This window comes from Etheostoma spectabile, chromosome 7 (genome assembly GCF_008692095.1).
Source record: "Etheostoma spectabile isolate EspeVRDwgs_2016 chromosome 7, UIUC_Espe_1.0, whole genome shotgun sequence".
NCBI lineage: Eukaryota > Metazoa > Chordata > Actinopteri > Perciformes > Percidae > Etheostoma > Etheostoma spectabile.
Window position 1 is genome coordinate 9,764,302 of NC_045739.1, and position 14,795 is coordinate 9,779,096.

Below are 14,795 nucleotides of genomic sequence, written 5' to 3' on the forward strand. Positions count from 1 at the left end.
TAGATTTAGGTGCTGACGAATGCTGTACACATTCTTTAGATCTTTAGATAGATTGCTACTGTATTGTATTATTATTGTAATTTCGAAAATACAACATAAAAAGGACAATGAGGCTGCAATAAACAAAAATGAAAACGGTACCGATTTGCAATCGCGGAGTAAATCAATTTTAATCAATTCCAAGATGTTTCTTTCCATCAATTGCAAGAGGCTCCTTCAAAGCAGCAATGACACTATCACACCCCGTATTATGGGGCTGCTGACGTGCGATGCTATTGAAAAATAAATTGATATAAGATAGTACATTTCAGAAAAATTGAGCTCATAGAGAACTCATTTCAAATCATGTCAAAATCAATATATAACAGTTCTAAAAGAAGTTAAACGATATGAATCGTCCATGTTAAGCATTTTACCTATCCTCCCTTTCTCTATCACATTAACACCCCCCACCCCACATACACTCACACACAGACACACACACAGACACACACACGCACGCACGCGCGCACCCACACGCCCACACCCACACACACACACACACACACACACACACACACACACACACAGGAATAACATTGCTTTCTATTTCTCTAGCCAGCTTCGAACCATAAACGGCAGAGGGGTGGCGGGGGACGTAGACCACATGCCACACAAGTTCTCTGCGAAGGGCACTGTGAAGCTCACTGACCTTTGGGACGCGGAGACAGGCCGCCATAAACAGATTTAGCCAGTCTCAAAGTCAAAAGTGTTCAAGAGCAGTGAAAGATCTATTGTAAAGACCTGCAAAGCCAACTGAGATTCCATCCTGTTTACAATGTAAATACCTTAAGGTTCTCAGCAATGGTTTCTTTTGAGTTTTTTTTTTAATTCCTTATATCCTGTATAGAGTGATGCTATATCTATGAATTTGAATAAAAACCAGCGAAAACTAATATAAGCACAAGTAAGTAGGCCTAAACATTTTTAGCCCTTTGGGAAGACTGGATGGCAGGTGAAGACGCGGTCCAATGTTAAGTGGTTTGTTAAACGTTTTCAGCACAAGATTATTTGTCACAAGCAAATGCAAAATAAAGGACAGAAATATGTAAAGTAATTGGATACACAGAATAGTCACCCGTAACATCAGCAGATAAGTTTGGTTTGAAGTTCAAGTTAAAACTTGTTCAGATATCCATTTGGCATCATTCAAAGACCAGACTGTGTTATTCAAGTCAAATAACCCCACCGTTTAACACAGGAATCACCTAACTTGCCTGTAAAAACACAATCACTGCTTGCATCATTTAATCTTGGTAGCCAACACGATTCACGCTGTGCTCAATGTTGTGAGTGGTTTAGTTGCTTACACTCATTTTCTCGTTGTCAAAATACATTTGTGTTAACAAATTATGCAAATGATCGCAGCTGTGAATTTAAATTCACACGTTCCTCAGTTAACTAAGCGGAACTATATCTATAACAAATCATGAATTCTGATTAATATGTATTCTCTGTCGCTGTCTTTCCATTTGCGCATTTTTACAAGCACAAAGGCGTATACAGATAACTGGACTTCACTAAGTTATTACAATTGTTGATGTTTAAATGTCATAAACTCGAACGGGGACAAGGTTTCCAGAAACTTTTTAGAGATTGTAGACAATATTTGTAACAAAATTGACCTTGAAGATTTCCTTTAGAAATAATGGCTGAGGTACTGCAGGACAGTCAGGAGCGTCATGGTTCATTTTGCATCTATTATTCTCATCTAATCCATTTAACAAGGCAACACACAAACATAAGATACTAGTTTATCTCCTGTCATGGTCAGCAGCGCGTTTGATCGGCTAAGAAGTTTGAAGTTGTTATGATTGATGTCCTCTGGATGATCAAATTCAACACACGCAATTTAAGATCTCAGTATTATTTCATAGTCTTGATTATTATCATATCGCAGCAAATACTTGATACACTTACTAGTTATGCTTTGCAGCAGTCTGGCGCCACTTAAAAACCAGTGCCCTGTGTTCCTTGGATTAAAACAAGGACATATATGTATGTTGTCGTCTGTGCGTAAAAGGGTGCATTTCAAAACCTTACGCCTGTATTTCTCCTTTTATACGGAGGAAACTATTGAAATTCAGATGCTATTATTTCCGCTGATATCTATGTTCAAATTCTAGGCAGTGATTTAATTGATGTGATTCTTCAAAAGCACCTCAAATCAGATGCGTAAATGTCTATTGAGAAAATATTTCCAAAATATAAAACCAGCGGATGCCATTTCTCGATATCTAGTGTATTTTTGACTAGACATATACTTTAGACTCGCAAAAAATGTAAGTTAATTCCAAGAATATATTTATAATGTTTACAGATGTATCCAGCATATTTTAAATATTATTTTTGACATCTGCAAACTGACGCATTGCGCCCAATCGAATAGCAGCGCGTGCATACGGACCTTTTCTCTCACGGAGTATATTACAGTTCCTATATTCCCTCTTTACATGTACAACAATACACAACATTATTATGCATTTGTTGTCCATTTGGGAAGGTGGAAGTTTGGAGTAAAGTAAACAGGCACATTAAGCCATATTGAAGTTTCCATACTGAAGCATTCAGCTCAGAGCCATGTCTTGTCGTAACTGCACTGTATATCTTCTATCTCAACTGATAAACGTTCGAGTCGGTAGTTAACAAAGCACCGAGAGGATTGTGTTAAGTAATGAGCTCACGTCATCTTACATGTGTGTATTTGTGTTGTGATCATAGGCAAACGCCGGTTGCAGGGGCGGCCGTTCACAGTTCACTGAAAAGGCAACATCTGATCTCAACAGTGGGACAGCACAACCGTTTCCAGTGGGCCTGCTTCACCGAACTGTGACTGGAAGCTGTTGAGGACAAACGCATTGATGCTCGCTTAGTTAGCAGATAGGAAAACACTGCAAGGCATCGCACTGCTTTACACTTCCTTGCCAGGAGAGAGAGCTTTGTGTTATGTGTTTATTATACAACCGTGTGTGTCGTTTTAAAGATGTATGCCAATTGTGAAAGCATATCTATCTGATCTGTACTCATCTGTTCATAAACCATGATTTGATATGCAATTATAACGCGTTTAAATCCATAATGCAAACCTCAAGCTACAGCCCGTCCACACAGCCAGTCCAAGAGGCTTGACTATATGGAGCACTGGGGTGTAACCCTATTACTGCTTTACAGAGCTATTGCGTGTTTAGCTGCAACATTATAGGCTTGTATACCAGTGACATTGATTAGGTTAAACTTCAAGAGAAAGCACTTCATAAAAAAATACTTTTTTTTAATTTTTTTTTTTACCTTGAACTAATGTAGTTGTACATATTAAATAGAAATACTATTCAATGCAAGATGGGATTTAGCAATTGCATTGGGCCGCCATTTTGGATGGAAAGATATCATACCTAAAGTCTACCTTTGTATCTGAGCGGCCATAATAAAACAAGGCCAACCTGTGTGGGCTCCTATTGATTAGAGTTCACAGCATGTACAATTATGTGCCAACAAAACACCCTCTCAAATACTTCCAAATGTTCTCTTAAATGTTCCATTCACTGCGTTGGACACATGTATTTTAATACCGTTTCAGGTCAGTTCTAATAAAATAATACCACCAGTCAGCAGCACTCAGAAAAGCTGATTTCGAAGCATAACATTCAAAGAAGCAACCCAATGACAGACTGAGGTGACACCAATAAACGTTTCAATATTCTGTTTATTGAAGACCTTACGCATATACATTCATATCAGTATTACTTTTACAAGACAACGTAGCAATCCTTACAAGCGCAAAGAAGGGAATGCGATGAGGGACGAAATAAAAACGATAACAAACAACTATTACACTGAAACAGGTTTTCTTTAAATGTCATGTATGGCAAAACTTCTTGAATACCATTTCTTACATCCTTGACAACCACAAATAGGCTATATGGAATGCTATATTGTACAAGACGATCAATAACATAACGCACTATTAGCAATAAGAGATCCTCAAACAGGATGCAAATAGTAACATATGTAATTTAATTTTACAAAAGGTATACACGAGTACAAGGTAAGGAAAGGGAAAACATTAAGCACGTTGCAAGGAGCACGTACATTAAGTAGCCATATAGGCCTTCAATCCTTCCATAATAATAATACTAATAATAATACTACTACTACTAATAATAATAATAATAATAATAATAATAATAATAATACATTCTTTGTAGATGTTTGTGTCAAAAAGGTTTAGGGTTGTGTTCGCATTTGATTTGTTAAAAAAATAAAAAAATCACCTACAGAAAAAGTGGCCCGCAGAACATGACTTATAGTAATTTCACATCAATAACATGCTGCAAATACATTTCACTGCTATAGCTTACTCATTTTACATGACAGATGATGCAGTCGCACTGAATTAAGGGAGCACACAGATAGGCCTATGATTAACTTTTCTAAATGTCTACATATTTTTTTTTTATGAGCACCAAGTTTAAGAAAATGCTCTTTCAGGCCTAAAAACGTATCACCCCCTTTAGACGGCTGTCTTGTTTAACCAAGTTGACCTAAAAATGTAGCCTATTTAGACTGGTGAATATTTTCATTACACATCCTGGCGAGTTTATTGTTGAATACACTATTTTTAACGGGCACGATCTGGACGTGGACTTTAATAGCAGCTCAAAACCGTGTTCAAACGGTGATCTCACTCAACTAAAGAAATGCAACTCACGCAGGATTCTGTGGTTGTTGTAAAGACAAGTTGAAAGGTAATACAAGTAAGAAAAATACATTTAGAAACGTGTTAGCACACGAACAAAGACATGGCAATTCATTTTTTCCTAATGCAGTCATAAAGATTTCGATATAGATTACATTGCGGTTTTAGTCCTGCCTCTCCTCATGCAGACTCACAGACTTCCTGTCCGTGACCGTGAACGTGCCCACAAACAGTGGGTAAACAAATTATGTCTGTGGAAGTTTTAAGCAATCCGGAGTGAGATTCTGCTTTATAAGTTCATAGCCTAAGGTAATTTATTGCGTTGATGCGGCTCAAACCAGGCTTCTCTATCTTTCTGACCTCCCTGCTATTTTTAGGCCTAATTTTTGAGATTTTATCAAGTGGCCCGCTCCCTCCTCACATTCTCTCACAAAAAAATGGAACAAAAAGGAAGTTGTCAATATGTGTCACCAAACTGAGCTATTGCATCGACAGCATTTTTCGCGTGGCTAACATGTCTCTTGACAAATAAAGAAAAACGAAGATGTGCATCGTACACAGAAATACACATTCTCACAGCTTTTTGTGCGATTATACCAAACATGGAGGCAGTCTTACTGACATAGCTTTGAATGTCAGATAGTGGCTTGTTTTGGGCTTGTGCAGCCCGCACCTTTAAGGAAAAATATCATATCAGAAAATGTTTTAATAATCGCCTGCAATGTCAAAAAGATTGATAGATGAGTGCATGCATTGAAATAAGACCTAAGGGAGCGTAGAACGCTTAGCTTTTACAGCCCATCGATTCACCTTCTGCCGCATCTCTAAAAGTAGGCCAAGGCTTGCTCCCTCAGCATGAGTCTCTTCTTCTTCATCCTGCGGTTCTGGAACCAGATCTTCACTTGTTGGTCGCTGAGGTTCAGACGGTCAGAGAGCTCCCTCCGCCTCTGCCTGGTGATGAACTCATTCAGCATGAATTCACCCTCTAGCTCAGCCAGCTGAAGTTTGGAATACGGTTTACGTTTCTTTCTGGTCCGAGTGTGCATCGGGTACCACGGGGCACCTGGAGGAGAGGGATGAGGGGGCATACAGCGGATTAGTCGCAACAGTTGCAATATCACGGTCACCTCCAAGGTTATAGGAGCCTACAGGGCGTCAGTTGTCCAAGAGAAGCTTGGCTAGTTGCCTTACTGTGGGCTGAGTGTATTAAACATTCATTTGAGCAGTAAACTGGAGAGCAATCAGAAAATTCGACCTCAAAGTCAAATTACAGTTTCATGATAAAGCACTTCCCAAAGATGTCTGCGGCCGCGGAAGTAGACGGTGTTTAAGTCATCTGTGTTTTGCAAAATATCCCATGTAGGGATTCTATTAGGATTCAAAGGGCTGACGCCACTGGAAGCTGTAGCTTCCTCCCACACAGCCAAACTGGATTTGTTTTGGTCTCTGACTGGACCTATCTGATCGCAATCCCAATATCAGTGCAACGGAACCTGCCCAATGCTGTGCAATTTTTGATCATACGTGTTTGTTTTGTATTTTTCAACCCTTTCTATTGGAGACCGCCTGTTTACAGCGGCGTGTGTCACAGGAAGTTTTATTGTTGCAGTTAACGTGATAATTAAGCCGTGCTTGCAAATACCCCTACTTATTTGCGAGTTTCAGAGCATATTAAATGACTCTTGAGTACACAGCGACAGATATTAATTCTGTTTACGAGTCATTAAAAAGAAAACTCTACCTATCCAGTCAACCAAAGCGCCTCTCCTCTTTCAAGCACTGCACTAATTTGTTTGCACAAAAGTGTAACAATGCACCAACCATGTATATGCCTGTAATAAGGTGTGCAAATCCAATGACCGGGCTGATCATTTATTAAAAAGCTAGTGGGCATTATGGCATGGTGAGGTAATCTGTAACTGTACACAACCACATGGCGCGTGAGGTATTTTAGGGCAACCCCTAGCGGCGTTTGCACACCACGCAAGTACCCTGCAGGCTAATCGAGGCTGCAAGTTGTGCATCAAGGTAACAAGCTGTAATGACGGTGTAGTTGCGCAACTGTACGATATGTGCACGTCTCTTATAAATAATGTGAACGTGCGTTTATAATAGCCTAATGGTGGTAAAAAAAATAATAATAGCACCCACCTCCGCCTGCGGCTATGTTGCTTGAATGGCTTCCCGGTGACACCAGGGTCTGTGTCTCGCTGGATGGAGGCTTGCTGCCCTCGTTGAGCAGAGAGGAGCTGGAGTCGGACTCCAGTGACTGACAGGATGGCGGGTCTTGCGTTAGCTGCTCGGTCCCATAATCATATTTGGAGAAGGCGGCTGTGCTGCCAATTCCACTGTGCATCCCGTGGTCAGATGTTAATGATGATGTGTCTCTCGCCCTATCCTCTCGTTTGAGGCTGCTGCCACCTGAACAGGTCTCCCTGTTCCCGTTGTTATAATAACATTTACCCTCTTCTGGTCTGCTAATTTCGCACGACCGATTGAAAGAAGGGTTAATAGACACGGGGCTGCTAAAGTAGGATTGAGAGTATCCATTGCACGGCTCCGAAGGATTCCACGGGAGGGAGCAAACATTGTCCCTTCTCGGGTATGAAAGCGACGGTAGCCCCGCCAGTTGTCCCCCTGAGGCTCTAAAATTCGGAAAGTAAAATGTGTCTCCAGTGTGGATGTTTACCAAAGGTCCCACAAACCCTGGATTAAGGAGATTATGCTCGCCCATTTCCGCGGGCCCGACCAACAGCTTCTAGTTTATTGCAATCTGACATTTAACATAGTTAAACCTGGAGGGGCGCCTGATTGGTCATCCTCAAACCACGTGTCCAGGCTAACTTGTGCTACACATGGTACCACCCACTCGGTACATCTCAGACAAAACAAAACATTAACTTCTGTATTACAGAGGTTTATATGCTTTTTAAAATACTATAAACCTTTTATTAAAAATGTAGGATCTTGTTTTTCTTCACTTGAGTCAGAGTGAGTCCAAAAGGAGCCCAGGCTGCTTCTCCTTTTACACTCGTGGAACTGTCCATGGCCTCGTTTAATTTATTTATAAGCTGGCAAAAGTTTTTTAAATTCTATTTCTTATGAAAACTATTTTTTTTTTCTTGAAGGAGAGGGTGCATAGGACATCTTGTTTTCTAGCAAATTATGGTTGAATTCCATGTCATATAAAGCCGTGATGTCCCAATTTTACAGGCTTGTTTTAAGAAAAGACTGATACTCATTGCCGCACTCTACTCATATTTACAGTAACAGGGTCAGCAGGTTGAAGCCACTGGCTCTGTAAAAGAGGAAGATATTCTACAAGGTTACTTTAAGAGGGTATATTTCACATAATATTCCCTAGTACACCTCACATGAACAGTTTTAACAGATACCTCCAATAAACGTTCACAGCCAAACTCTAGTGGGATTGTTATACCTCTCACAATTCTTTTATATGAATTTTACAAGATATCAGAGGGCACTTAAGTGATTCAATCAGCCGAGGGTCTCTCTGCTTTATATCTAGCTAATTAGTTGATTTGTAGATGCAGCTCTGACACTGAACAAATATGTGCTATACCATACTGTAGTCATGCCTCTGCTCTGACAAAAAAAATAATCTTTTAACCACCAAAAAAACATTTCAGATACTTTTTGTGCAGAACACTTCGCCATGATGTGCAAAGGATTCAGACATTCTGCCAACAGCTGGCGCAAAGATTTCTAATGTGGTCATCAAACTGCCCAACCATCATCCTCAAACATTTTCTTATGACTGACCCTTGGCATTTGTATTCCTCTCCGGGTCTACAGACTCCTCGACTAATTAGGAAAAAAAAACTTTCTATATTATATCAGCCCAGCAACTATTTTGCTAACCCCTCTTTCCCTTTATAAATGTATAATTTACCACCACCCCTCCTCTCGACTTCATCAGACAAAATCAATTTATGGAGCTCAAAAGTTTTCATAACTCAGCAGTGGGGAGCTGCGTATGTCTCAATTATGGCAATTTAAAAAAAGAAATACGTCAATGACACGTACACGACAAAAAGGAAATATACCCAAGCACACATATATCGCCGTCCATCCACTCAAGTTCACGACGCAGAGTCACGATGGGTTGAACTTGATATTGAACTCAAATATTAATCAAAATGAATAAAAAGCAGAAATGAGAATCAGAAAAATGGAATAAACAGCCTGTTAGGCTGTGGCAGCTTAAAAGGAGGACTAACAGCCCGAGTCATAAAAATAATGTGACTATTTTCCAGGATGCGCCGCTGATTTAAAAAGCAACATATCGTCTTCCTTAACATAGCACCATAAACATAAAATAACCGATAAGTGTCCAAATAATAAAACAAAAAAACAGGCTGATTTAATTAATTAATAATTGATATTAAATGAGTTAGGGCTATACAGCAGCTTGCACATGCGTGCTGACTGGCGCTGGTTGGGTGCTACAAATTCGCCAATGAAGTGTTATGTGAGAACATCAGCATTCATTTAAACATTGGTTTGGGAACGATTTGCAAGTCGGCTGACATTTGATAGCTGTATCTGTCACTTGTGACCATGTAGGCTACCCTATCTAACCCAAAGGCACCGGCCATTGCTCTGGCCTTAAATAGAAAGACAAATATCAAATGTTTAAACGGGTGAAGCTCTCAGGGATCCATTGCGGTATCATTCTGTCCCTTGGACTCATTGCCTCGCCTATCCATGCACAGTCTTGCATCTAGTTAGTGAGTCTCGCAATGCAGCACAACGTCAATCCAATATAATATCTTGCGCCTCAGTCTTATGAGGAGCAATGGGGAGTCTTGGTATCGCTTCTCATGTTATTATAACAGCAACCAAAAGCAAAACAGCACAGTGTGATGTTTACAACAAAATGGCCCGGATGGCCATCCAGTGAGTGAGTAACGTGTATCCCTAAACCGCCACTTTACCTCGGAGAAAGAGGCCATGTGTTGCGCCTCCTTGCCTCGTCTCTCCACGCCTCCGATCCAGTAGTACTCCCACACAGATCCGAATTTCACATTCAAACAATTGATCGTCTGTTCATCGTCATCTTTAGCTCAGCAATGATGTCACATCTGACCGTAAGCTATAGGCCTTGTGCTCTTATTTAGCAAAATGGAAATCTGCTGTTAATAAAAAGAACTTGGTAAACCGAGCACTGTCAAGGTCACTGTCTAGTACACTGTCTGCTCGATATTGAAATTGCCCTCCTGGAATCCGCTGGTCCTGTCCAGACAGGGCAATAGCCTAAACAAAAGGCTATTCTTCCCTTTTTCTCTTTGATTCTCTGCAGGCAGGTTGCCACAGTTATAGCCTTGTGCAACCCTTTTAAAGCTTTCTTCAAGGAAAACAAACCGCCAAGGGACGCCTAAAGAACCCCCAAAAGTGGAAACATTTGAGTTGAAACGTTTTGCTGATCTTTTCGTTTACAACACACGGTATTTCATGCGGCCTTGTTACTTTATACTCTGAATAATTCTGGAAAAAATATGTATTCTGTTCTTTAATTTTTTTGTTAAGGATATGCACCTGGAAAATATCAAATATAGCTTATAGCCTAGGTCTACTTAAATTTCCATAAAACTATAACACATTTTAATTATCATTCAGTGTAATTCCAAATTACATATATGCACATTAAACATCACAAACCAGCATTTATAGTAAAGCCATGCGTCATCTGATTTGAACGTATAACTGAAGTTAGAATGCTTTAAGCTGCCACAAGGGTATTTGCTCAAGTATTGCATTTAATTTACATTTTTAATTTTCAATTCTAGACTGAGACGCGTTATTGTGTGTGTGTGTGTGTGTGTGTGTGTGTGTGTGTGTGTGTGTGTGTGTGTGTGTGTGTGTGTGTGTGTGTGTGTGCATGTGTGTGTGTGTTTATGTAATTAGAAAAATCAAATGTAAAACGCTCATGCGCTATGGACTGTGTATTTATGGTTAAAAAATTATGAATTTTCAAACCAAACAAGGCTCATGTCGTCAGTCAGATGGGATACATTTTTTAAAACCAGTCAAAACAATGTTACTGTTCAAAGAACAGAGCTGTTAAATGTGTGGAATATATTCTTATAGCATCATATCTGCAAATACTTATTTAGGCAAATCCCATGTGCCTAAATACTTCAAAAACTGACCATCAAAAACCTCTTTCTATCTTTTGTTTCTTACACTGCTCCGACATGTGATTTCCATTCTCGGATATATTCCACCAGTAGACCCATCAAATCACAAAGCAATGCCTTGATTGCATTAAAGTAAAATTAAATGTAAACAACAATGCCATAACATAACACCTGAAAACCATTAAGAACGCCCTTTTGCTGTATCATTCACAATAAGCAGGCCTTCAACTTTCACAGTTAGAAAAAACGTCAAAATGATACGAATTGTCAACTCCATATTTCATGAATACTGTCAAAAGCTTAGAAAGAATAACTACTAACACTAACCTAAATGAGTCATAACAATGAAACAAGAAATTTACTCGGCTAAAATATTTGCCTAAACTAGAGACAGTTGCAGCACTTCCTGATATTTTCCTCTGGTCACCACCAGAGGTTATCAGCCCCCTGTCTCATGTGTCTGGCTGACAGCGGCCTGCAGCTTCGACGCCGCACACACAACCAAAAGTAATACAAGTTTTTATACATTTTACGTTTTCAAGGTAAAATCTGCGGCGGATGAGGGTGCAAAGGGTCCAAAAGCTTTTTGATTAGTTTATTTGGGGTTTTTCTTTGAAAAAGAAGCTGTGTGCTTAAACTTATTTATTGTAGGTATTCCTTTTTTTCGGCATACAGCCTAAATGTTAATCTCGGGCGTGCATGGTATTTGATTATTTTAGGTGACAACCAGTAAAAAAATAACTGAGGAAACTGTATATATGACAGTTATGACAGTGTATAACAGACGATAATTCCAGATATTTTATTCTACAAGTGAAGCCATATGAAACTACTTTAAATTTGCGTATTGGGATAATTCTGTATGTATAAATTGTAAATGTATTATTTCAAAATACTCTTTACATTTTCATTTAGTCCACATTTTAAAGAAAAAGTGGCCCTTTAAATTACACCAAAACAAGCTTTATTACATTATGTTGGTTGAGATCAGTCATTTTACATGAAATACATTTAATATAGGCATACTGCTAGAAAACTTTGATAAAATTATAACTTTTGCTATAGTAGCCTAATGCTCATAAATACCAGGAGTTAAAATATAAGCTATAAACTATATTTAAAGCAGGTCTATTTTTCTCTCAACTTAATGCGTGCTCTTTACTTTGAAGAAAACTTAGTTTAGTAAAAATAGGTACAAATCACATTATCCATCATTTTTCTGTAACTTAGTTTTGTCTGTTGTACAGTGTACAGCGTTTGTTGTGAGCTAAACAGTCAAAAAACAAAGTCCACGTAGCCCTACTGCCATAGAAGAAAACGGCCATACCTTTAATCGTTATATTGTGGGCGACGTCGTGTTATCATTTCCTCTCGCTGTGTGGACAGTAGCTGCTTGCTGTGGGTTACTGGTGTTGGTGTGAGACGTCAAAAGTCCTACCTGTCCTTCGTGGTCAATAACACACACCTCATGATGAGTGCTTGAAGCCATTGGTGGTTCCAGAGTGCATAAGCCAGTGTAACAACTTTTAGGGGACTTCTGAAAAACACAAAACAGAGCCCAAATGTTAATGTAAGGCTCTAGGAGATGGTCAGAAATGCAGGTCAGAGGATTTCGCTACACTTCCCCTTTTTTTATGTATTTATGGCATGTCATTAAGCCTGGCTGTCTAGACAGGGAAATAACACCTTGTTTGCCTACAAACAAACCGCCAGCATTGGTGTCCAGCCCCCTATTTATTATTCACAATCTGCTGTGATGTCAAGGTCAAAGTGACTGCATAGTCATGGTCAAGGGTAAATCAGGAGACCCAGAACTTTCCATAAGGATTGAAAATCCAGGAAGCAGACAAACAACAACTTGAGGTCTGACGGCTTGGATTCTAATCAACAACCTCAAAAGATCAGAAGAGCTGGAAAAAGTGACCAGAGTCCAGCCAACGACTCGCCTGTAGAGAAATTAGGATACAAAACACAAGCCATCTAACTGTGTTGTATATATGCTGTTTTAGAAAATAGCTACAACATTAGACATATAAGTCAAACATATTTAGGCCTTAGACCTGAATTATTTGACTAAAGAAAAAGACCATTTCATTTCATTTAGGCTACGTCTAAGATACGTGTTACGCATGTTTACTTAACCTGAAATTACAGATTTGAGATAGACTAGTTTTAAATATAACATTGAACTTTGATTATTCTTAGAATAATCATCTTCATATGTCACTTTCCCACATAATTTGTTTTTCTACTTTCATAACTACAACTGAAGAAGCCTAACTTGCATGAGACAAGGAGTCCTTTATGGTTCAAAACACTAGTCGCATGTGAAAAAATCTTTCCGCATCCATACATACATTTGTAAATAATATGGGATAATCTCTAAATAAAACTATAGGGATTCAAACTGCAATGCTGCTTCAGACTGAGCGTGAGCGTGTAATATTACCATCAATACGTGTTTAGATTAATAAAATAAGGAGTTCATATGGTGACGAAATCAAATGCATCCTCAAGTTCATTGCTTAACTCACCTGTTTATTTTACACCCTGAAAAGGTGTTACAGCATGCAGGTCTAAATAAATCCAAGCGCACGGGGCTGAAAGACATAATATAGGTATCATGCGCTGTAAAAGTACATGTTTGCAAGCAAATGCTTTGCCATTTTAATTTACGGAATTATTCTCAATATTTCATAAAAAGAATAATCAGAAAAATATAGTAGGTTCTATTGCAAGGTACACTGGATGAGTAAGGGAAAGTGCTCGATGAACTCTTATAGGGTACGGGTAATAATGTTCTTATTATTAGACCAACAATAACTAATTTGTATCTGTGGAATATGTAAAGGTCTGAAACTAATATGCTGTGGTCACCCAGTAAATGTTTCTGTAAGAGCTGAAACACAAATCGCTTTTAATTGCCTTTCGGTCTGTTTGGGATTATTCTGAAATTGAACTTCTGCCAATTAACAGGTAAAACATCTTCGGCAAAATAGAATGCGTGAGTTTCTCCTACCCGCCGGCTGTTTCTCTAAACTGCATGTTCCGTTTAAAAGACCAAATCCTGCAAGTCTGAATATATCTTAAGATTTCGATCTGGAATAAGAATGGGTCTAAATATCATGATTCATTTGGTATTTTCTTGGTTTGGTGTTAGAAAACGCGCCCCTGCTGCTCACCAACCACGCCTAATCACTGCATGATCTCCAGTTGCCATTAACAAGACTCCAGGATGCTTAATTAAGCACTCTACAACATGCAATCCTTACTCGGCCATCAGCTGCTGATAATATGGACTCAGCTTGAAGAGAAAAGACGACAGCGGCAAAAGCTTCTGCAGCCTAATGACCAGGGCTGAAACGAAAGGAAATGCTGCAAGTGCGTTTGATTGACTTGGATATTTAAGCGTTTTCATAATAATCATTTATTTATGAAACACGTTTCCAGTACGTAATTCAACACCACAATACAGTTCACATACCGCATCAAAGTAGAAATTACAGGCTTCACAAGGCGTGTGATCAGCTGCAATGTTACACCAACAAAGACAAAAAAACAAAATAAAACCATTGTGCATTTATGTGTGATACTCACTGACTTTTAATGGTTTACAATCATTCCAGTTGCATGACAGAATCCTTCACTGACAAAGGAAAACATACAGGTCTTGGGATATTCCAGTTTACAGTTCCGCCATACTAGATAATATGAATTAAATAAAAAGGCATTGCACTATACAGATTAACAACATAAGAGCCTTTGTTTTACCCCAGGTTTAAGAGAACATTCCCCACAGAGAGGAACAAAGCTTTTGAAATTCAGAAGGAATATTAAAAAAAAGAAGATCATTCTCTTTCGAAAGTCCTTAGAGAGCTTTTTTGTTGAAGAAATCTCAA

The 14,795-nt window shown here is 39.0% G+C and overlaps 2 protein-coding genes across 2 annotated transcripts in view; both read right to left on the minus strand.

Annotated features, from left to right (window-relative positions):
• Nucleotides 1-3,724: 3,724 nt before the first annotated feature.
• Nucleotides 3,725-7,751, minus strand: hoxc12a (homeobox C12a). Its single transcript, XM_032521120.1, has 2 exons — nt 6,887-7,751; nt 3,725-5,798 (listed from the first exon to the last, which is right to left on the minus strand). Exons 1-2 carry the CDS (start codon nt 7,467-7,469, stop codon nt 5,560-5,562), a joined length of 822 nt encoding a protein of 273 aa, XP_032377011.1. The 5' UTR covers nt 7,470-7,751; the 3' UTR covers nt 3,725-5,559.
• Nucleotides 7,752-14,344: 6,593 nt separating this feature from the next.
• hoxc13a (homeobox C13a) overlaps nt 14,345-14,795 on the minus strand; it is a 4,302-nt gene continuing 3,851 nt past the window's right edge. Inside the window, exon 2 of the mRNA XM_032521116.1 lies at nt 14,345-14,795. This exon is cut by the window's right edge and continues 714 nt beyond it. The gene's annotated coding sequence lies outside the window, so the exon portion shown is untranslated.

What these genes read in the sequence shown, in the direction of transcription:
- hoxc12a (XM_032521120.1), bottom strand. Translation starts at nt 7,469, where the DNA reads ATGGGCGAGCATAATCTCCTTAATCCAGGGTTTGTGGGACCTTTGGTA. An exon ending in CAACATAGCCGCAGGCGGAG is followed by an intron (nt 5,799 to 6,886) that starts GTGGGTGCTATT and finishes CCTCTCCTCCAG; the next exon opens with GTGCCCCGTGGTACCCGATG.